Source organism: Trachemys scripta, chromosome 1 (genome assembly GCF_013100865.1).
Source record: "Trachemys scripta elegans isolate TJP31775 chromosome 1, CAS_Tse_1.0, whole genome shotgun sequence".
NCBI lineage: Eukaryota > Metazoa > Chordata > Testudines > Emydidae > Trachemys > Trachemys scripta.
Genome location: NC_048298.1, coordinates 142944299 through 142967814, shown reverse-complemented (window position 1 = coordinate 142967814; position 23516 = coordinate 142944299). Strand labels below are relative to the sequence as shown.

General features: G+C 44.1%; 1 protein-coding gene across 1 annotated transcript in view; it reads right to left on the bottom strand.

The window, feature by feature from the left end:
* USF3 (upstream transcription factor family member 3) overlaps positions 1 to 23516 on the bottom strand; it is a 68378-nt gene that overhangs the window by 11621 nt on the left and 33241 nt on the right. Inside the window, exons 4-5 of the mRNA XM_034788145.1 lie at positions 16188 to 16216; positions 4019 to 4101 (exon numbers count right to left, since the gene is read on the bottom strand). Coding sequence (XP_034644036.1) covers positions 4019 to 4101; positions 16188 to 16216 — 112 coding nt within the window. The remainder of the gene's footprint in view (positions 1 to 4018; positions 4102 to 16187; positions 16217 to 23516) is intronic.

Genomic DNA, 23516 nt, shown 5'->3' with positions numbered 1-23516 from the left:
GAGCTCTGACCACAACAAAGAATGTGCAGGTTTGGTTTCTCCCTGGTTTGAGCGAGGCACGGGAAAAAAAACTGGGAGGTGAATCAACTGATTTAAATGAAAATCTGAAACAACATTGGGCAGAAACTTGGGGTGAGGCCTAAGAGTCACCACATCTTTATGGAACACTGAGTAAGGTGGACCACTTGGAAGGGTCTGAATTTTCCCTATTCTCAAAGCTGATGTTATGGCTACTAAAAAGGCAAACTTCATAGATAGAGGGTAAAAAGAGCAGGTTGTTAGGGACTCAAAAGGGGTGCCCCTTTAAACCAATTAACACTATGTTGAGGTCCCAGGAAGGGGAGGGCTGAAGGAAACATATGAATGAAATCCTTGAAGAATCAAACAACTGTAGTGTGGGATAATATGGTGTGACCCTGAATTGGAAGATGATGTGCAGGTATTGCTAAAAGTACTCTTATGGAGCTGATAGATAGTTTTGAATGTTCTAGTGCTAGTAGATAGTCCAGAATAGCAGAAACAGGGGCTTTCATGTGAGTCAGGAGACATTATCCTGCCCAAATAGAAAACTGCTTCCACTTTGCTGCATACCAAAATGCTATATACCAAAATGCCCTGGATTTCAGCTGAACAGTTTCTTCTGCAGGCAGTTAATCTGACAGCACCCAGGCTGTCAGATGTAATCATGCTGGATCTGGACATAAAATCTGACCTCCATTTTGCAAAACCAAATTAGGTAGAGTAGGTAATAAGATCAGAGGCTATGTTGACATGTTCACCAGCTCTGAGTACCAGAATTGTCTGGATCAAGTTGGGCTGAATCTTGTCTGAGTTTTCTCAGAACACTTGGTATTAACGGGATTGAAGGGGAGGAATACATGAACACTGGTGCCCATGAGAGGACGAAGGCACCCAACTGGGAGCCTAGGCTCAAACTCTCTCTAGAACAGAATGCATGGCATTTCTTGTTCTGGTCAGTGGCAAACAGATCTATTTTTGGGCACCCCTATCTGTGAAAGATGCTTGGTAGAACTGAGTCTTTGTCAGTCTACTCGTGGTTGGTTGTGAATTCTCTGCTGATCTGATCTACTAGAGCATTTTGCAAGCCTGGAAGATGCAGAGCCTCTGATGTGATTTGATAATAAATGCACCAGCCACAGCAACAGATGGTTTCTTGGCAGAGTGGACATGACCATGCTCTTCCCTTGTCTGTTGACATAATGCATGGCTGTGGTGTTGTCTATCATCACCTGGAACGTAGATCCCTGTAACAAGAGCAGAAATGCCATTCATGCTAGACATACAACCCTGAAAAAAGAACAAGAGTACTTGTGGCACCTTAGAGACTAAGTACTCCTGTTCTTTTTGCAGATACAGACTAACATGGCTGCTACTCTGAATAGTGCCGTGAGTTTCAGGACATTTATGATAAGATGAGCTTCCACGGAGGAACAGGCGGTGGGGACGGACCCAGAGGCTTTATGTTTGAAGTTAGTCCAGATGAGCTCCTCATCCCAGTAAGCATCCATCACCAGGATTTTGGTAGGCAGAGGTGCAGAAAAGAGTACTCCATTGCACACGTGAAGCAGATCCTTCCACCAATCCAATGAGGAGAGGACTTCTCATGGGAACTTCACAGCCATGTGGTGCCTGCTGGATAAATACCTGCTGGATAGTCTGGTATGCTGTGTGACATTGATGCAGGAGGTCATGTGACCCAGGATTCTAAGGCATGCTCTTGCAGACATCTCTGGGTGAGCCTGCAGATGACTGAGGAGACCCATTATAGTCTGGAACCTCTCCTGCATGAGATAGCTGACCTCAGAACTAACACAGCTCCTATGAATTATACGCTTTTACTGATCTAAAGTGTGAATTTTTCTTTGTTAATCTTGAGCCCCAGTGTGGTAAAAATCCCTAAAATCATACAAATCAAGTTGGTCAACTTCTGAGATGATTTTACCTGGATCAGTCATCCATCCAGGTCTGGCTATACCAGAATGCCATGTCCTCTTATGTGGGGTGCAATGACCTTTAGATACTTGGTGAATACTCTCAGTGTGGTGAAGAAACCAAAGGGCAGGTCCCTGTATTGATAGAGACTCCTGCACTTTGAATTTGAGGCTTGAACTTGATGGACATTATTGCCCAGGAAGGGGTGGGACTTTAGAGGAATCTGACTAGAGGGCTGGGCCTGAATGCAGGAGACCACTAGAAAAAAGCCACTGGGGTGCTCTGGGATGATAAGGCTGCTACAAAAGGATACGTTCAGGGTTACCACCCTGAACCTGCAGTGAGGATGAATCTGATCAGATGTCTCAAGTCTAAAATGCCTGTCTCCCTTTTCCTTGGGCCTAAACAATAATGGGAGTAGAACCTCTGATCTCTGAATCTGAAGGGGACCTCTTCCAGAAGGGAGAGCAACTCCTGTTTTAACAGTATCTCATGAGAAGGGTCCTTGAAAAGGAAGGGTGAAGGAGAGTGGAGGCTAAGAAGGGACTGGATTTGGATAGAAAACCCTGTTTATAATTTCCAGGATTCTGCTGGTCTGAGGTGATCCAACCACCCCTTCGCCCTGTCCCCTGACCACCCCCCGAGCCCCCGCCCCCGACTGCCCCCTGCTGCCCCATCCAGCCCTCCCTCTCATTCCTGACTGCCCCTCCCGGGATCGCTGCTCCTATTCAACCCCCCTGTTCCTCACCCTGCCCCCTATCCACACCCCCGCCCCCTGACCACCACCCCGAACTCCCCTGCCCTCTATCCAACCACCCCCCTGCTCTCTTACCATGCTGCCTGGAGCACTGGTGGCTGGCGGCGCTACAGCCGCGCCGCCCAGAGCATCAGGACAGGCAGCCCTGCCGCCCAGCTGGAGCCAGCCATGCCACTGCGCAGCACAGACACCGGGTCAGGCCGGGCTCTGCAGCTGCGCTGCCCCAGGAGCTCGCAGCCCCGCTGCCCAGAGCATTGTGCCGGCGGCGAAATGAGCTGAGGCTGCGGGAGAGAGGGAACAGCAGGGAAAGGGCTGGGGGCTAGCCTCCATGGGCAGGAGCTCAGGGGCCAGGCAGGAGGGTCCCATGGGCCGGATGTGACCCGTGGGCCATAGTTTGCCCACCTCTGATCTATATCATTTCATATCTCACACAAACACTTTTCCCCTTACCTAGACCTCTTTGTTTCCCTTCACCATTATTATTTAACACAATAAACTACTTCACAACTATTTCAATAAAAGACTAAAAATAAAAATATATAGAATTGTATTTGCATCATATAGCAGGACACTGAGTGAAAACATGAAAGGGGCAGGCACGGGGAAGAAGAGTCAACAGAAAATTCCTCTCTCAGTCTATAACTTTCTTCACTTATGCATGAAAGAGAGCATCATGACAGAATACACTTAGCAGTGTCAATAGGAAAACAGTCTAACAACTACAGCTTGGGGGAATTGTGAATCAACTCCTAAGTAGGTACAACCAGACTGACTAGAAGAGTATGGGCAAGCAAACCAGCTTCCAAAGTTACACGTTTAAATGAGGAAAAAAAACAATCATAACCTTTCTGCAGATGATTCTACACAGCCTGCTCCCTCTGTTCTCACAGTCCTTGAATTCACATTGCCAGTGCAGGGTCACTACTGCTAGCTGGGCAAATGCTTTTCAAAAATATCTGCTCCAAAGAGCCGAATACGTGAACTAGGACACCTGATGGAGGAGAATGTCTTTCATATGTCAAACCCAGACCACTCCTTCAGAGTGATACCGAATTCCCAGTCAGCTGGGAGATTCATGTTTCAAAGAACTGCATTCAAATTGTCCTGTAATTTCCAAGCGCATTTCCATCATAGAGAACTTTGTAAATAAGATTTTCATCCAGGTTTCCTTGAGTGTATCAAACCTCATTGCGCCTCCTGCATAAAAACTGAAGCAAGATGTATCCCTGTGTATTTACAGCTGCTAAGAACCAGGACCAAATGAACACCATTTGGGAAATAGCTGTGCACATTTAAATGTCCACTTACTTGCTTAAGTGCTGGGGAACATGGAATGAGCTCTCCAATTCGGTTTATCCCAGCATTGATCTTCTTCTTTCGATGTCTCTCCACTAGGTAAAAAATAAAATGCATTGTCATTGGGCTACTCAGACCAACACACCAACTGCACACCTGGCACCAACGTGTGCACTCATAAATGTATTAATTTATTCTATCACAACCCTTACTAGGCAGTTTAGCACCAAGAACTAGCTCTGAAAAACCCCCTCAACTGTTGAGTTCTCAGTCAATGGAGTTTGAGGGCTGTGACAGAGAAGGGGATATTTTAAAAGGTAGGATCATCAGGAACACTCAGTGAAAGCAGTGACATATATAACAACACTTCATATTTTTATAATGCTTTTCAGCTGAGGGTTTCAAAGGTTGAGTAAGCATCTTGAAGTTGGGTAGTAATCATTATTTCCATTTCACAGAAGGGCAAATTAATTGGCACAAAGACACACTCAGAGCTAGTTGCAGAGTGGGGAATGAAACCCTGGTCTCCCACTCCAGTTCTCAGCCCCTAAGCAAGAAATAGCTCTGATTTTAGCTATGGGTGGCAGTGAAGGACTCATCAAGAAAATATTTTATGAAAATGTTTCCACTTTATGACTCTTTTGGGAGAAGAGAAGAAAAGCCTGAGTTAGTTTTAGTCCTCTTGTGACATGGTTAGTCTCCATGCAACACCTTAATCATGACAACTGTGGTTAAGAATTCCCTAAGTGCAGCTATGCAAACTCACAAAGCTTTTGAGCTTGATCTTTTCGAAGCTTGTTAGCCTCTCCCCCCCTCCCAAATGCAATCAGATGCCTTCAAATGTTGTTCATCCACATGGTAGCATGGTTGAGCAGCTGCTTTTGCGGCTGATTCCTGAGATGTTTTGGTCTGTTACTCAGATCAAAGTTGACAATTGGCATACAGCTTTTTTCCAAAGAGAATGAGCAAGTTGCTGACATGACACGTTCCACAGATCTTTCAACTGGCAAATCACCAACCAGAATCCACTCACATTACCCAAGTGGCAGGCCAGCATGCCTCCATCATGGCAGGAATCAACATCTGCTTACATTTCTTGTAACAGGCCACCTTACAGTGGAGGTGGGGGAGAAGAATAGGAACATGCATGTAGGCAGGTTTAGCTACAGATATGCATATTTACTACAAGTGGAACAATATATTAGTTCTACCACATCCATTCAAGATGAGTGAATTCACGATTTTAAAAAAATTGCATTTATAGTTTCAGCAGATCAGTAACTACTGACAAGCCCATATAGAATTTTTACAATTTGTATTACAGTAGTGGCTAAAGGTCTCCAGTCTGGGGCCCAATTATGCTAAAAAAAATCCTATACTAACAGATTTAGTTAGAGGCAGCCCCTGCCCTGAACAGCTTACAATCTAATCAGAGCAGACAAAGGGTGGGAGAAAAAGTATTATTATTCTTATTTTACAGATGGGGAACTGAGGCACAGGGAGTCGTAGGCACTAGTTCAGCAAGGTACTTAAGCATGCGCCTAAGTTTAAACACGTGAGTATTTCCATAAGGTACCTTCCTTGCTGAAATGGGACCTAAGTGACTTGCCCAAGGTCACACTGCATCACATGTCCTGATACCTTGCTGAGTCACGGAGGTAAGCAATCCCCATTGTGGAGAGCTTGAGTAACTGTCTTTTATTGAATTGTAAATCTCTTGTTTACAATTCCCCTGCTGGTCAATGGCTAGTGGTGGTCGCTTAACACCTATCTGGGTGTGGGCCACCTCCCTTGTTGCCACTGGAGAGCTAGTTGTGGGTGTCTCCTAGACTCACAACATATTTCAATAATAACCATATTGCAAAATCTCATAACTCCATATACAGTGATAATGCATATAATTCAACAGGGTAGTAATGTTCAACAGATCATGATTTTTCAAATGATACCTCACTAGGCATACTTTGTACAAAACATATAATCATATCACAGAGGTAAATATGGGGGTTCCACAGTGCTATTTTAAGGTACAGAGTGTCACAGTTATCTGTAACAATTTCACAACTACAAAGAGCAAAGTCTATAAATGAATTAAAGGTTCATTAAATTACAGTACCAATGGGCTTGATAACTCATCTTCAATATCAACCTCACAGTATCCTTAGTCGTCAACTGCCTAGCTAGAATAGCCTTAGCTTCATTAAAACCTTAGAACAGAAAGTTCTCTGGAAGCAGGGGTTGCATCTCTTTCTCTGTCTGTACAACACCTAGCACAAGAGGGCCCTACTTTTGACCAGAGCTTTTGGGTGCCACTCTGATATAAATACCAAATTAACAATAAAAATAACAGATAAAAATAAAAACTGTTAAGACAAAGTTTAGATGGAAATAAAACAGGTTTAAACCTAAAGACATACTTGGCTCTTAAAAGCAGTAACTTCTTTCTCCAAGCAAGTGTGCTTTTTGATACATCTCAAAATTCATTTTGAAAAAAATATTAGCTCCCCCCCACCTGGCATATTAACCTTTCTCAATAAACAGATGATAGTAAAGATCACTGTAAATGTCAAAGATTTTGCTGAAAGAATTGCAAGATAGTCCTTATTTGGGATACAGGACAGCTTGATATTTTAAGTAGAAGATTAACTTCATTAACATATTTTTGGACATAAAATTACTTAGGTCCTTCCACTCCAAGTCTTCAGGGATATCCAGAACATGCATAGTGCAGATATTGGTAAACATTTTCTAGGATTGAAACTTTCCTATGAAACAATATATTGTCTAGTCTAGTTAGCACATCAACAAGGATCCTTTGGTGTTCTTTTATTTAGTCTTCACATCTATTTTTTCTTAACGTTTATTAATATTCTTTTCAGATTATTACCCTTCTCTCTCTGTGTCATACAACATTATGGATGATGGGTGAAATCCTGACATCACTGTAGTCAATGGAAAAACACCCAATGACTTAGTGAGGCTAGGATTTTATTCAATAAATCTAATTTTAAACTCAAAATAATCAAATAGGGCATCTAAACCTTGGAACCCAAGAAAAATATTTATAACCCTAAACTCAGAAGTAGCAATGGAAACTAAAGACTTGTACCAAGTACTTTTTCAGTCAATTCAATACTTCATACACTGATGAAGATAAGGCTGACCATCAGGGGCACTGGGAGGCAAGGATGGGGAGGGACTTCTCAATTTCAGCCCACCTGATCACAAAAATATATGTTATTATAAACTTCTCTAAGAATTCCTCAACCTTATTTTTTTGCTTGTGTTTGTAAATAAGTAAACTCTCTCTTCAAGGCACAGGAAAAAAGAATCGAAGATGGGGTGTCTTGAAATCAATGGGAATTAGGCACCTAGGCATTTCTGAAAATACCAGTAGGAACCAATGTGCATCTTTAGGCATCCAAATACCTTTCACATCTGGCCCAAGTGATCTGATTCATCCCAGACTTAATTTTGTAGTGTAGACAAGCCCTAAGTCAACTTTATCTAATTCGACCTTGAGCCCCTGAATTAATGAAGTTGATTGTGCATGGCCACACCATGCTCATTGTCTCGATAGAGTGCGTCCTCACTAGCAGCACCTGCTTCGATGCACAAAGCAGTGGATCATGGGTAGCTATCCCAAAATGCAACTTGCCGCAGGGTGTTTTGGGAAGTTTTTGCAATGCCCCATGAGACCAAAACATTGTCACGGGGAGAATGGAAACATTGCATTAACATCTCATGATGCACTGTGCTCCCTCCCACACATCAACAGCAAACAACCCAGTGATTTTCGCGACTTAAAACTGCTGTGCGTACGCCATAACCCCAGAAGCATGGAGCCGTCTCAGCTGTGCACTCTTGCTGTGAGCATCTCAAACACCTCATGCCTTCTCCTGCAATATTTCCAGAGCCAAAGTAGGGTCCGCCGTGTGGAACATAGCAATGTCCTGCAAGCAGCCCTGCTGCAAGCCACTGAAAAAAAACAATCCACTGTTACTGATGGCAGTCACTGAGCAGCTGCACTCTGTTGAGCACTGTTTCTGGCTGATGGGACCGCATTGTTTTGCGGGTATGGGATGACGAGCAGTGGCTGCAGAACTTTCGAATGCGGAAGGCCACCTTCCAGGAACTTTGTGCAGAGCTTTCCCTTGCCCTGCTGTTCAGCAACATAAAAATGAGAGCTGCTCTGACAATGGAGAAGCGAGTGGCAATCGCTATTTGGACGCTTGCAACGACAGACAGTTGCCAATCAGTGGGGAATCAATTTGGAGTAGATAAATCAACCATGGGAGCTGCTGTGCTCCAAGTGTGCAGAGCCATTAATCAATTTCTGCTATGAAGGGTAGTAAGTCTGGGAAATGTGCACGACACAGTGGATGGTTTTTCCATGATGGGGTTCCCTAATTGCAGGGAATTAGGGGTGATAGATGGCATGCATATCCCCTCATGGCACCAGACCACCTTGCCAAAGAATACATAAACCGAAAGGGATACTTTTCAATGGCGTTGCAAGCACTGGTGGATCAAAGGGAGCATTTCACCGACATCAACATAGGATGGTTGGGAAAGGTTCATGACGTATGCATCTTTAGGAACTCGGGTCTGTTCAAGAAGCTGCAATCCGGGACTTCCTTTCCAGACCACAAAATTAACACTGACAACGTTGAGATGCCTATAGTTATCCTGGGGGACCCAGTCTACCCCTTGCTCCCATGGCTCATGAAGCCATGCACCAGCCATCTGGATAGCAGTAAGGAATGGTTCAACTATAGGCTCAGCAAGTGCAGAATGGTGGTTGAATGTGCCTTTGATTGCTTGAAAGGGCGCTGGAGAAGTCTACTAACAAGGTTGGGCCTTAGTGAGGAGAACATCCCCATGGTTATAGCTGCCTGCTGTGTGCTCCATAATATCTGTGCAAAAAGGGGAAAAAATTTCCGCAGCAGTGGGCAGTTGAAACAGATCACATGGCAGCCATTTTTGAGCAGCCAGACACCAGGGCAATGAGAAGAGCATAGCAAGGGGTGTTGCATATCCGCGAGACTTTGAAAAGCTGTTTCAATAATGACTCACAGTAATGTGAGCTGCTTGTCTGCATTGTGCTTCCCAAAACCTTCACCTGGCTTGTATCACTATCCCTGTAAAGCCAACCCCCCTGCTTCTAATCAATAAAGAACTTTTATTCCTCGAATCAATTTACTTTATTTAACAAACATAAGTAAAGAGGGAGAGCAGAAAGAAAAGGTAACCTTGGGGAAAAGGGGTTGTAAAGTTGGAATAGGAGAAACATTTTCAGCTATGTAACATAACACCGCATTACAGACCATCAAAGGTCTGTGAATGGGCACCTTCTGTTCCTTGTGCCCTCCCCCACCAAGTTAAGTAAAAGGGATGATGGACTTTTCGCTCTGCCTCATGGAATGCTTGGGGGAGGGTGATTCTGCACCAGGCGATGCTGGCTGGCTGTCCACCAGGGTCTGCAGAGGGACTCTACCCTCCAGATTCTGTTCCTGCATTTCAACCAGACACCTCAATATGTCTGCTTGGTCCCTCATAATCCAAAGCATCTCATCCAGCGGTCAGTCAGGGGAAAAAAAAATAAAGGAGCCATTGTACAAGAATAAAATGTTTCCACAGCAAGGCCAGTTTCATAAAAAATTCTTTATTACACTAGGTGCAAGCCATAACATAATCAGAATCCATAACCGTTCACTGTGCTGTTTTGCTGCTCCAGCCATGGTGAGTAGCCCCCCACCCCCGGGATCTCTCATGTGCGGCCCCAGTCACCTATCAGCCACTTTAAACTACTTGCTGACCCATGCCAAGCACAGTAAGGGCACATTAGCGGCCGCGTGGTTTGGCGATCCGGAATGTGAGGGGTGGGGTGGATCTGCATGCCCTTTTTTCCCCCATGTATGAGCACTTTTAATGAGAACTTCCCCCGTTTCCTCTAGGCGACCCTATGTGATATCAGTCTCCTGAGGGTAATAGAGGCGGAAAGGAAGGAGATGTTGCAAGTGTCTGGGAAGAGACCCAGTCCTTATGCTGCTTTGCTGTGTACCGCAATGATGCCAGCAGAATTAATTCAGGAGTTGCATGGGAAAGTGTCCTACCATGGTGGAAGAAATAAGACTGCCCTGCCCAGAAACCTTCTGCAAAGGATTGAAGAGTACTTCCATGAAAGTTTCCTAGAGATCTCCATGGAGGATTCCTGGGCTATCCCAGTCCACAACAACAGTCTTTTCCAGGGGCCACTCTCTGCGTAGCTGGAGTGGCCTCTTGTAAGCAGAGAACCACAGCACCTCGTTTTTTCTTCACAGTAAACATGCAAGACCACCGAATGTGTGTGCCCGCTAAAGTTTAACTGGACTTTCATTTTACATGTATACTCACTAGAGGTGCCTTCCCCAGCATCACGGTCGGCCACCGTGCTGTCCTGAGACCCACAGGGCTCCAGGGTTAAAAATATTTCCTGGCTCTCAGGGAGAATGGATCCACCGCTCGCCTGCCTCCCATTATCCTCTTCCTCTTCCTCCTCCACCATATAATCCTCCTTGTTGTTCCTAGACTCTCACACCTGTGAGGTGTCCACATTGCTGTGGGGGTACTTGTAGGGTCACCCCCAAGAATTGCATGCAGCTCGTTGTAGAACCGGCATGTGTAGGGTTCAGCACCAGAGTGACTGTTCACCGCCCTTGTCTTCTGGTATGCCTGGCAAAGTTCTTTTATTTTCACACGGCACTGCTGTGTCCCCCTCGTGTAGCCCTTCTCCCCCATTCCACGAGTGATCTTTGCATAGATGTCAGTGTTTCTTCTGCTGGATCTGAGCTCTGCCTGCACAGACTCTTCTCCCCACACAGCGATGAGATCCACCACCTCCTGTGCAGACCAGGCTGGAGCGCGTTTGCTCACGCTGGCACGCTCCCAATGCTGATCAAACAGGAAATGGGAATTCAAAAGTTCCCAGGGCTTTAGCAGGGGAGGGGCTGTTTCCTGTATACCTGGCTGCAGTGCAGCAGAGTTGAGAATGATGTCCAGAGCGGTCACAGATGAGCATTGTGGGACACCACCTGGAGGCCAATTAAGTCGAAGTACACAACACTGCATCTGCACTACCTCACAGTCGGCTCATGAAAATTGAACTAAGTGCTATGCCTCTCACAGAGGTGGATTACAGAAGTCGACATCAGAGGTGACTGAGGTCGATGTAAAGGACCCAGTACTATAGACACATACATTAACAGGTCGACTTAAGGCGGCTTCCTTTCACCTAACTCTGTAGTGTAGACCAGGCCTCACACACTGTGCAGTCACATTAGTATCTGTGCCAGGTGAGGGCAAAGTGGATTTGCTCAGGTGCAGGGTAGTAAAAATTCACGCCCCATGACTGGAAAACTTCAGCCCAATAACTGAAAGTTTTGAAAAAATAAGAGCAACTGAAATCAGGGCCATAGAATGGCAACACTTTGACAATCTTAAGTATATATTTCACTAATTATAATACTAGATTGCAGAAAGTTTATTTGTTAACACTTGCAGAATGCTAGAAGATTAGCCATCTTAATAATACTCTGAATTACTATAGCACCTTTCATCTCAGGAGCTGAAGGCTCCCTGCAAACATTAAATTTCACCACTTTTCTGTAATATGGGGAAACCAAGGCACAGAAGTGCAGAGACTTCCCCGTAGCCACCATAGTAGGACAGTGCCAGAGCTGGGAATAGAAACCAAGACCCCTAATTCCTGCAATCCTGCTCTAAGCACTGAACAACTTTCTTAAGGTTTAGGAATGCCACTAGTTACCACTATTCCAGGGAGGCATAGATTCTGACTGCTTGGAGGCAGAACTGGATCAGAACTCTTGGGATAAACTAGTCCAAGCATAGAATCATAGAAGGGACTGCAAAGGTCATCTAGTCTAACCCCCTACCAAGATGCAGGATTTGTTGTATTTAAACCATCCAAGACAGATGGCTATCCAACCTCCTTTTGAAAACTTCCAGTGAAGGAGCTTCCACAACTCCCTAGGTAGCCTGTTCCTAACTGTAAGAACTGTAGGACAATGGAAGTTTTTCCTGAGATTTAATCTAAATCTGTTTTGCTGTAGTTTGAACCCATTGCCTCCTGTCCTGCCCTTTGTGGCAAGAGAGAAAAACTTTTCTTTATCTTTTTTATGAAAGTCTTTCAAGTATTTGAAGACCACAATCATGTCCCCCTCTTAATCTCCTCTTTTCCAAACTAAACAGACCCAGTTCCTTCAGCCTTTTCTCATATGGCTTGTGTTCTATCCCTTTGATTATCTTTGTTGCTGGCCAGTTTCTCTACATCCTTTCTATACATTGTTGACCAAAACTGGACACAGTACTCCAGCTGAGGCCTAACCAGTGCTGAGTAGAGTGATCACTTCCCATGACTTACATGACATGCCTATTAATGCAACCTAAAATTGCATTTGCTTTTTTTGCAACAGTATCACATTGGGGGGAGGAATAGCTCAGTGGTTTGAGCATTAGTCTGCTAAACCCAAGGTTGTGAGTTCAATCCTTGAGGGGGGCTACTTAGGGATCTGGGGCAAAATCAGTACTTGGTCCTCCTAGTAAAGGCAGGGGCTGGACTTGATGACTTCTCAGGGTCCCTTCCAGCTCTATGAGATAGGTATATCTCCATATATTATTACTGCTGACTCATGTTGAGGTTGTGATCCACCACAACTCCCAGATCCTTCTTAGCAGTGCTGATGCAAAGCCAGTTATCTCCCATTCTATATTTGTGCATTTGTTTTTTCTTCCCTAAGTGTAACACCTTACTTACATTTATCTTTGTTGAATTCCATTTTGTTTTCAATAGTCCAGTTCTCCAATTTATCAAGATCCATTGGAATTGTAGCTCTATCCTCCAAAAAGTGTTGGCAAACCCTCCACCCCACAGCTTTGTGTCATGTGCAAATTTGATCAATATGCTCTCTATTCCTACACCCAGATCATCAATAAAGATGTTAAACAGCACTGGACCCAGAACAGTTCCTTATGGAACCCCACTTGAGACCTCCTTCCAATCTGACATCATTCCATTAATAATTACTTTTGTTTGTGGTTGTTTAACCAATTTGGTATCCACTTAATGATAGTTCCACTAAGCCCGCATTTCTCCAACTTACCTATCAGAATGTCATGTGGGACTGTGTCAAAAGCCTTGCTGAAGTCCAGGTATATTATTGTCCACCACATTCCCCCTATCCACCAAACCAGTTACTCTGTCAAAGAAGGAAATCAAGCTGGTTTGGCATGATTTGTTTTTAGTAAATCCATGCTGGCTGCTAGTGATCACCCCTTTGACCTCCAGGTATTCACAAATTGAATGTTTTATACATTGCTCTAGTAGCTTCCTAGGTATCAAAGTCAGGCTGACTGGTCTATAGTTCCCCAGCTCCTCCTTTCTGCCCCTTTTAAAGATGGGCATTATGTTAGCCCTTCTCCAGTCTATTGGGACCTCTCCTGTCATCCATCAGTTTACAAATATTATTGCCAGTGGCTGCGAAATCTCTTCAACTAATTCCTTCAGTACCCTGAGGTGTATAGCATCCGGGACTACTGATGTGAATTCATTCAAATTGGTCAGAAGACCTCTGACGTCTTCTTTACTTATCCCCATCTGCATCCCTTCCCCTTTATCATCTATGGTAACTTCCCTAGGCATCCAACCACATTATTTTTTGTGAGAAGACTAAAGCAAAATAGGAAAGCAGAGCTGCTCAGTGCCTATCATCTTCTGTTACCAGCTCATGTTCTCAATTGAGTAGCAGACCCACACCATCCTTGACCTTTCTTTTTTGTCTGACATATTTGAAGAACCTCTTCTTGTTAAATCTTTCCTGATTTTATCCCTACATGCTTGTGCTATTCCCATGTATATTTCCTTGGTGACATACCCCTCTTTCCATTTTCTGTACAGAATCATAGGACTGGAAAGGACCTCGAGAGGTCTTCTAGTCCAGTCCTCAGCATTCAAGGCAGGACTAAATATTATCTAGACAATTCCTGACAGATGTTTGTATAATCTGCTCTTAAAAATCTCCAATGACAGAGTTTCACAACCTCCCTAGGCAATTTATTCCAGTGCTTAACCACTCTGACAGTTAGAAAGTTTTTCCTAATGTCCACCCTAAACCGCCCTGGCTGCAATTTAAGCCCATTGCTTCTTGTCCTATCTTCAGAGGCTAAAGAGAACAATTTTTCTCCGTCCTCCTTGTAACAATCTTTTATGTACTTGAAAACTGTTATCATGTCTCCCCCCCGTTCTCTTCTCCAGACTTAAAAAAAAACCAATTTTTTCCATTTTCCCTTAGAGGTCATGTTTCCTCGGTCTTTAATCATTTTTGTTGCTCTTTACTGGACTTTCTCCAATTTGTCCACATCTTTCCTGAAATGTAGGGCCCCAAACTAGACAGAATACTCTAGCTGAGGCCTAATCAGTGCAGAGTAGAGCAGAAGAATTATTTCTTGTGTCTTGCTTACCAATACTCCTACTAATACATCACAGAATGACGTTTGCTTTTTTTGCAACAGTGTTACACTGTTGACTCACATTTAGCTTGTGATCCACTATGAGCCCCAGATCCCTTTCTGCAGTACTCCTTCCTAGATAGTCATTTCCCATTTTTTGGGTGTGCAACTGATTGGTCTTTCCTAACTGGAGTACTTCGCATTTGTTCTTATTGAATTTCATCCTATTTACTTGAGGCCATTTCTCCAGTTTGCCCAGATCATTTTGAATTTTAATCCTATCCTCCAAACCAGTTGCATCCCGTCCTAGCTTGGTATCATCCGCAAACTTGACAAGTGTACTCTCTCTGCCATTATCTAAATCATTGATGAAGATATTGAACAGAACCGGACCCAGAACTGATCCCGGAGGGACCCCTCAATATGCCCTTCGATCTTGACTGTGACCCACTGATAACTACTCTCTGGGAATGGTTTTCCAACCAGTTATGCCCCTACCTTATAGTAACTCTATCTAGGTTGTTAAACTACGCAAATACGAGAAGGTCATGCAAGACAGTATCAAAAGCTTTACTAAGGTCAAGATTTACCACATCTACCACTTCTCCCCATCCACAAGGCTTGTTACCCCATCAGAGAATGCTATTACATTAGTTTGACATGATTTATTGCTGACAAATCCATGCTGACTGTTACTCATCACCTTATTATCTTCAATGTATGTATCTGTTTGGTTTTTAGAGAGCTAAAAAGCTCCTTGTACAGCAGCCACATTGGCCTCCTGTGGTTCTTCTTATCTTTCCTCGGCATTGGAATAGCTTATTGTTGAGTCTTCAGTACTGTATTACATCTTTTAGGAACTTTTAGCCCCCTTGACTCCTTTATTCCTAATTGGTCTTTCCATGGGACCATGCCTACTATTTCTCTGAGTTGGTTGGAATCCGCGTTTCTGAATGTAACCTGCCCCTCCCTGTCAGTTCCCAAACGCGGCTTAAGCTGGGAACCAACAGAGAGGAAAGGGCATGTGTTAGGAGAGGGGGGAAATCTCCACAAAGCACAGATTGGTTCTATGGAGGATTTCGGGGCTGGTGGTGTTCAATGGAATGCAATGGAAGTTTATGCTGTGGCCTAATCCCATCTCAAAATATTTAACCCAAGGTCTCTAAAAGTTAAAATGCATTTTATGTGTTAGATGCCTGCCCCTGGTTTCCATATACTTTATATATTTATTCCCAAAAATATACTCACACAAAACCAATATCTGCTTTTGCTTATATCTTCCTTGTAGCTGAATAGAAATTGGTGATTCACTGAGGTTATTAGCAATGAAATGAAAAGCCAAGGTGTTCACAGAGGTATTTGGGAGGAAAAGGGACATGAGTGAAGGGTCATATTCAGAGGGCCTCTCCTGTTTATACAAGATATTATTTCTATTATTCTATAGATTTTCCATCATCTAGGCAAACTAAAGGATGGGTTACAACTGTCCATGAAGCAGCCCTGCTTCAGGTGTTCCATGTGAGGCTCTGGAGTCTTTTCATGTAATACACTCCAATAAATGGATCCTTCCCCATTCCAAATGCACCAGTCCTTGTATGCTTTTAAGCAGATTGGAGTAAGGAACTCAAAGAGCTGTGCAGCTCAACTCTGAACAGTAAAACACTGTAGTTCCTACCTGCATTGTGTGTCTCCCGGTTTTTCTTTCTGTAATACGAGAGAGCAAAAGAAATTATGTGAAATAAAAGGGAAAACCTCCACATGAACAATTATTTCTTTTATGTTTTATGGCAATTTCATTGTTATGGTTAAAAAATACATTTAATACAAAATTCTGCTTTCTTGGCAAGAAAGAATATAGGGAAGAGAGAAATAAAAACACACTAAAGTAGTTCTTGGTATAGGAATATAATATATTAATGATTTCTGAGAAAAGATCATGAATGTTCAGACTAAATGGATTAGAGTGCAGTACTACACGTGCGTTCTGTGTGTATTTGATACAATGTATACATGTATAGGGATGGTTTCTTCCTGTGTGTTTGTACAGCACCTATCACAATGGGCCTCCGATGCTCACTGGAGTCTTTGGGCACTATCATGATACAAATAAATAGAAACTAAACAGATTTCTGACCAATGGGAAAGCTCATCTCATGAAAAAGCTGCACTAAACAGAGCACACTTAATTTTTTGTACTTACAGCCATGCTACAGACACAAATATTTTATTGTTCCCAGAGCTTAATGGAAAAAGCGGAAAAGGAACAAGTTACTTACTTTACAGTAAGTGCAGTCCTTTACAATGTTTGTCCACATGGTTCCCATTCTAGGTGCACATGTGCCCTATGTGCACGAGACTGGATTCTTTTGGCCAGCAATGTCTGTAGGGGCCATACCTGAACACTGCATGTCCTCTTGCCCCCTACCCAAGCGCATAAAGGGGAGAGTGGGCCCAGCCACCATTAAGTTCCTTCACCAAGATTAAAGGACTTCACATTAACAGGAAAGGAGGTTCATGGAATCAGCATGCCTCAGCACTTGCTGTGTGCAGCTTGGAGGTAGTAGATGCTTCTTTTTGATGTAGGGTTTCAGAATCAGACACACCCTTCACTGATTGCTCCAATAAAAATAATCATCTTGGGACTTTTTAAGGGTGTTTTAAAAAAGGCCTGCATGTTGAAACATGTCTGGAGAGGCAAATAAAATATTTAATATTCCCATCATTTAAGGGAATAGCTGCCTCATAAGCAAGACAGGCTTGTCAACCTGCTAGAAAAAAATACAGAAAAATTAACATTGAACTAATACTAAAGGTAACAAAGAGCTATGGGGTAGCAGTTGGACACTGTGGAGGTCCTGTCTCGCTGTCATAGGTAGTAAGAAGGAACTAAGTTGCACTTGAGACTCACTCTGCTCCGTATGCACTCGATTAGAGGCATGAGGCCATGCAGGGCGCATGCACTGTCCCAGACACTTGCCGGCCAAAAGATTCCAATCTTGCATACACAGGTGCATGTGCGCCTTGAGCGAGAGCCATATGTACAAATACTTGAAGAAGCACAGCTGCTTGTGAGACGAGGGGGGAAGAAATGCAATGGATCTTAACACTCACTTTTATTCAGCAGCAGGCTGTGGCCTAGCTTAAAGCAGGCCAAGGCTTCAATTCAGGAAAGCACTTAAGCATGTGTTTAAACACCCTTCCTGAATAAGGACTCCTTCCTGAATCAAAGACCTAACACAAGAAAAACTTGTCCCATATCCTTTGCCACCAAATAAATAAGTTTTCTGTTGGGAGAGTGAAAATGAATGCTTAATTGCAGATCTTACTCAAATCTCATTGTTGAGATGATCCCATCAGCTAATCCAGTGCCTTCTCCTGGTCCCACTGAAATCAGCAGGAGGACAACACAAGACCTGATCCTCGAGGGTGCTGTCTTTCAGGTGACACACAAAACTGATGATCTGGTGAAATTCCATCTTGGGGAATTACATTCTCAGGCCTGCCAAATGTTGTATCTTACGTGACACTCACACATTTAGCAGATCGGTCATGTCTTCTCCCACAGCTGATAAAATGCTATGCACTTGAGAAACTCACACACCCTTTCCCAGCCCCCCTCCCAAAACCTGGTAGCCTACGGAATGTGCACTTAATCTTTCCCCCCAAGTCCTCTGCACTACTCTTTTCTTGATCACTGGGGACACCACCACCATCCTGCTTGTCACGGACTCCCATAATCTGGGTGTCATCTTCAACTTGGAACTCTCTCTAGGTCCTTACATCCAGGCTATGTCTAAGGGTACGTCTATACTTACTTCCTGGTCCGGATGTAAGCGATCGATCTTCTGGGATCGATTTATTGTGTCTTGTCTAGACGCGATAAATCGATCCCGGAAGTGCTTGCCGTCGACGCCGGTACTCCAGCTCGGCGAGAGGAGTACGCGGCATCGACGGGGAAGCCTGTCTGCTGCGTCTGGACCCGCGGTAAGTGCGGACTAAGGTACTTCGAATTCAGCTACGTTATTAACGTAGCTGAATTTGCGTACCTTAGTCCGAAGTGGGGGGTTAGTGTGGACCAGGCCTAAGTCTTGCAGATTCTTTCTGCATAACATCTCTATCCATCCACACAGCTAAAACTTCCATCTAGGCTCTCATCTCAGTTACTGCAATATTCTTCTCTGACTTTGACAAATGCAAGCTTGACCTGCTCATGTCCATTAGAATGCTGCTGCAAAGACACGCTTCCTAACCCATTTCTTTGACCATGTCACCCCTCTCTTTGCATCTCTCTTCTCTATTGTGTCAAACATAAGGTACTTGTCTTCACTTTCAAGCCTCTTCTCGACCTATCGCCACCCCACCTATCATCTCTCATTCAAATATCAAAAGGACGCTGCCTGTCTCCATTGCCCGCTTGTTAAACAAGTACTTTCCTGCTTTCTCCCATGCTGTCCCCCAGATTTGGGAGGAGCTCCCTGAAACATCTGCAAAACTAAGTCATTACTCTCCTTAAAACATTCCTTTGCCATGATGCCTACAAAAAACTTGACAACAATTAGGCTGCTGGTACACTCTCTCATTGTTTCCTTGTACTCCCCCATCAGTCTGCCTGCAGCCATCTGTTCTTTCTTGTATTATACTTAGATTGTAAGCTCATTGGGGCAGAAACTGTCTTGTTTTCTGTATTTGTACAGTGCTTAGCACAATGGGGTCATGGTATGTGTCTGGGGCTCCTAGGTGCTACAATAATATAAGTAAATAATAATAATGAAACACTAGGAAACCACAATCTCTAGTCCCACCTTTCTCCAATGGCTGCCCTTAATATTTCTATGCATTTCAAAACCTAAATTATGAACCGTAAGGCGAAGCAATTGTCATTCACCCATTTCACGGATAAGATAGCAGAGAGGTTGTACATGGTAATTTCAGCCACAGCAGGGAATGAACCCAGGCAATTAATATGTTGGGCCTGAATCGGATTTGTTTTGCCACAATGCCTTTTAGAATGACTGTGCCAAATTATGTGCTTCAGTATGCTGCCTCTACCACATCCTGACCACATTCTGCTTCCAAGAGCCAGGAACAGAATGCATGAATACCCAGCATTGTAGCACTGTCTCAAGTGGAAGAGGCTTGTGTTGTGGATCTGAGGGTCCTGGGTTCAAACCCTTCTCTTAGGGAAAAAATAGTGTATAGTTATATGATTAAAGACTGTGGGTAACATTTTCAAAAGCATCCACATAACTTAAGTGCCCTAAATACTACTATTGACTTTTAATGGACTTAAGCACATTTGAAAATTTTATCTTGTATTCCAAAGCATCATAATTGAAGTGATACAGCTAACCTGAATTCTGGAATTTCCTAGCTTTTCTATGCTGACTTTGCAACCTTAATTTTACCTTCTACAATAATTTCTTTTAAACGTGTGTTTTTTTAAATGTATGTATGTATACACACACACACACCTCTCAAGCTAGTGTGAGGAATTTAGAATAATCATAATTGTTGAAATGATATTAGAGGTGAATGTGGATAATGCATTAATAGTTATTTTATTACTGTATTATTATTTGTATTTTTGTTAATGGCAGCTGTCCCTTCAAGAACAAAATAGAGCAGTCATACAGTGTGTTTGATGTAGACAAAGTAGTATGTGGGAGATTTTGCCTGTGACCCCAGAGAGTGGGAGATCATGTATGTGCAAGCTCCAAAGAAATCAGAATTTGATTTAATAAATTTTTCTCTCCAAAAAATAAGCCTCATTCTTGAAGGTTAGCACTTACTGGGGAACTGGATACCTCAGTGTATTGCTAAGGAACTACAGAGCCTTTCAACAGTTTGAAACCAGCCTAGCTTAGCAGTAATTAAAAGTTGTTTCCATCTAATAGATATTTAGTGGCCCCCTATGTGAGTCTGATGGGTCTTAATTCCACATCAAAACCCACCATCACATATTGCACTAATTGGCAGACCTAGACTAGAAACCAAGAATTGTATGGGCCACAGAGTCTGAATTACCCCTATTATCTCTAGAGGAAGCTACCGCTAGACCAGGATTGGGGTATACTTAGCAGGGTAGTATATGTGAGAAAGAGAAGGTCACTCACCCTGTGCAGAAACTGAGGTTCTTTGAACTGTGTCCCCTGATGGCTGCTCCACTGTAGGTGCAGCAGTGCCCCCTATGCCTGGGATCGGAGATCTTTGGTAGCAGTGCCCATTGGACCACATATGCACTTCTGCCCATCTCACGCCGCGAACGGGATCAACATATAGTGCTGTGCAGTCCAACCGCTCTCAGCTCCTTCTTGACTGCAGAGCTTATCTTTCAGCTCCAAAGCAGAGGAGAGGAGGGCGGGTAGTGGAGCACCCTTAGGGACACACATCTCAAAGAACATCAATTACTGCACTGGGTGAGTAACCCTCTCTTTTTCTTCTGATGTCCCTATGGGTGCTCCACTATAGATGACTGTAAAGCAGTGCCCCTAGTTGGAAGGCTTGGGCTTCGGAGAGGCATTTAGTGCAGATGGCAGGACAACATGTCCTAGCAGGGCAGCTGATGCTGAGTAGTAATTGCGCAGTGATGGCTAAAAGTGTCTGTGGAGGCCCAGGTGGCCGCTTTGCAAATGTCAATAATTGGGATATTGTTGAGAAAGGCAATCGAGTTGGAGAGAGAGTGGGTAGAATGTGCTCAAGTTCCAGAAGGAGACTGTTGATTGTGCAGTTGGTTGAAAAGGTGTATACATTGGGAGATCTGCTTGGAAAAGCATTGTTAGGATATGGTCTTTCTATCTTTCGACCACTGACAGGAATAAGCGTGTCTATTGTGTGAAAGATTTAGTTCTATCCAGGTAAAAAGCTAATGCTTGCCTGACATCCAAGGTGTGTAACGTTGCCTCCTGTTGGCTGCTATGTGATTTGGGAAAACGCAGGGAAGGTGGATAGGTTGATTTAAATGGAAGGAGGTTGGTACCTTGGTAAGAATTTTGGATGTAGACGTAAGGTGACCTTGTCTTTATGAAAAGCTGCGTACTGGGTGTATGTCATGAGAGTGCCAATTTCTCCTACCTGTCGAGCCGATCTGATGGTGATGAGAAATGCTGTTTTCATGGATAGAGGAATATAAGAGCATGTTGCCATGGGCTCGAACAGTGGTCTGGTGAGGCAGCGCTAGATGAGGCCAGGGTCCCAAACCGGGGTGGGATCTCGTATGCGAGGGTAAAGGTTTTGAAGACCTTTCAATAACCTCTTCATGAGGGGGTGGGCGAAGACAGAGTGGCTGTCTATATTGGGATGGAATGTTGTGATGGAGGCTATGTGTACACGAATGGAACTTGTGGATAACCTTGATTTTTTAAGATCCAAAATATAGTCCAGAACAAGTAAAAGAATATTCATCGCCATGACGTGATTGGTGGTGCACCAGGATCAGAACTTTGTCCATTTTTGGAGGTAAGTGCGTCGAGTTGTGTCATGTGTGCTATTCAAGTGGACCTCTTTTACTGCCTCTGAACAGGTCACCTCTGAATCCTGAAACCATGGAGGACTCCTGCCTTCAAATATAGGGGATGTGGGTTGGGATGGAGGATCTGACCACATCCTGTGAGAGGAGGCACAGAGTAATCAGAGGACATACCTCCTTCGCATGATGGTGAGTATACCAAATTGGACATAGCCATATTGGAGCTATAAGAATGACTTGGGCTCGATCCCCCTGTATCTTCTGAAGCACTCTGAACAAGAGAGGAATTGTTGGGATGGCGTAGAGTAGTGGGGCATCCCACGTAATGAGGAACGCATCTCACAGGCACTTGAGGGCATAGGCCTGCTCTTGAGCAGAATTGAGGGCATTTGACATTCTCCTGTATGGCAAAGAGATCTATGGTTGGGAATCCCCAGCAGCTGAATATGTGGTGTAGGGTTTTTGTATCTAGCTCCCACTTGTCATCTTGGGAGAATCTCCTCCTCAATGAGTCTGCCAAGGTGTTCTGGTGTCCAGGGAAGTATGCAGCTGAAATGCTGATGTTGTGTTGGATACATCATTTCCATAATTTCAGGGCTTCCGAACATAGGGAGTTGGACCTTGCGCCGCCTTGTCTGATGATGTAGAACACGCAGGCGATATTGTCCGTCATATCTTATATAGTGCGATGTCTGATCAGTGGTAGAAAATGCCAGCAGGCATTGTGGACTGCCCATTGCTCTAGAAGATTGATGTGTAGGATGATTCCACTAGGGACCACCTGCCCTGCACTATATGGGTGAGAAGGTGTGCTCCCCAACAGATTAGGGAGGCATCAGTTGTTACTATCAGGGATGGTGCTGGTTGAAGGAAAGGAACCCTGACACAGATGTTTTTGGGCTGTGTCCGCCAGAGTAGTGAGCCATTGACCTTGATATGCATGGATAGGAATTTGTGAAAACTGTGCCTGTGAGGTACACAGACAATGCATAGTCACGCCTGGAGACAGCACAGATGCACCCTGGCATGCTTTACCACAAATGTGGCTGCTACCATGTGGCCGCTAACATTGTATCTCATAGAACTGGAAGGGACCTTGAAAGGTCATCGAGTCCAGCCCCCTGCCTTCACTAGCAGGACCAAGTACTGATTTTTGCCCCAGATCCCTAAGTGGCCCCTTCAAGGATTGAACTCACAACCCTGGGTTTAGCAGGCCAATGCTCAAACCACTGAGCTATCCCTCCCCCCCACATGTGGCCGAGCAGCTGAAGACACGACCTGGCAGAGATCTGAGGACAGGTTCTCATAGTGGACACAAGGTTGACTACTCTCGAAAATCTGTTAGCTGAGAGGAAGGCTTTGGCCAGTATCACATCCAAGCGTGCCCCAATAAACTCCAAGTGTTGTACAGGTGACAGCGTCAATTTTTGTATGTTTATATGAAGGCAGAGATTTGAGAGAAGGTTTGTTGTCTGCTCTACGGCATGAACTGAGTCAGGTTTGGATGAAGCCTTGAGGAGACAGTCATCTAAGTATGGG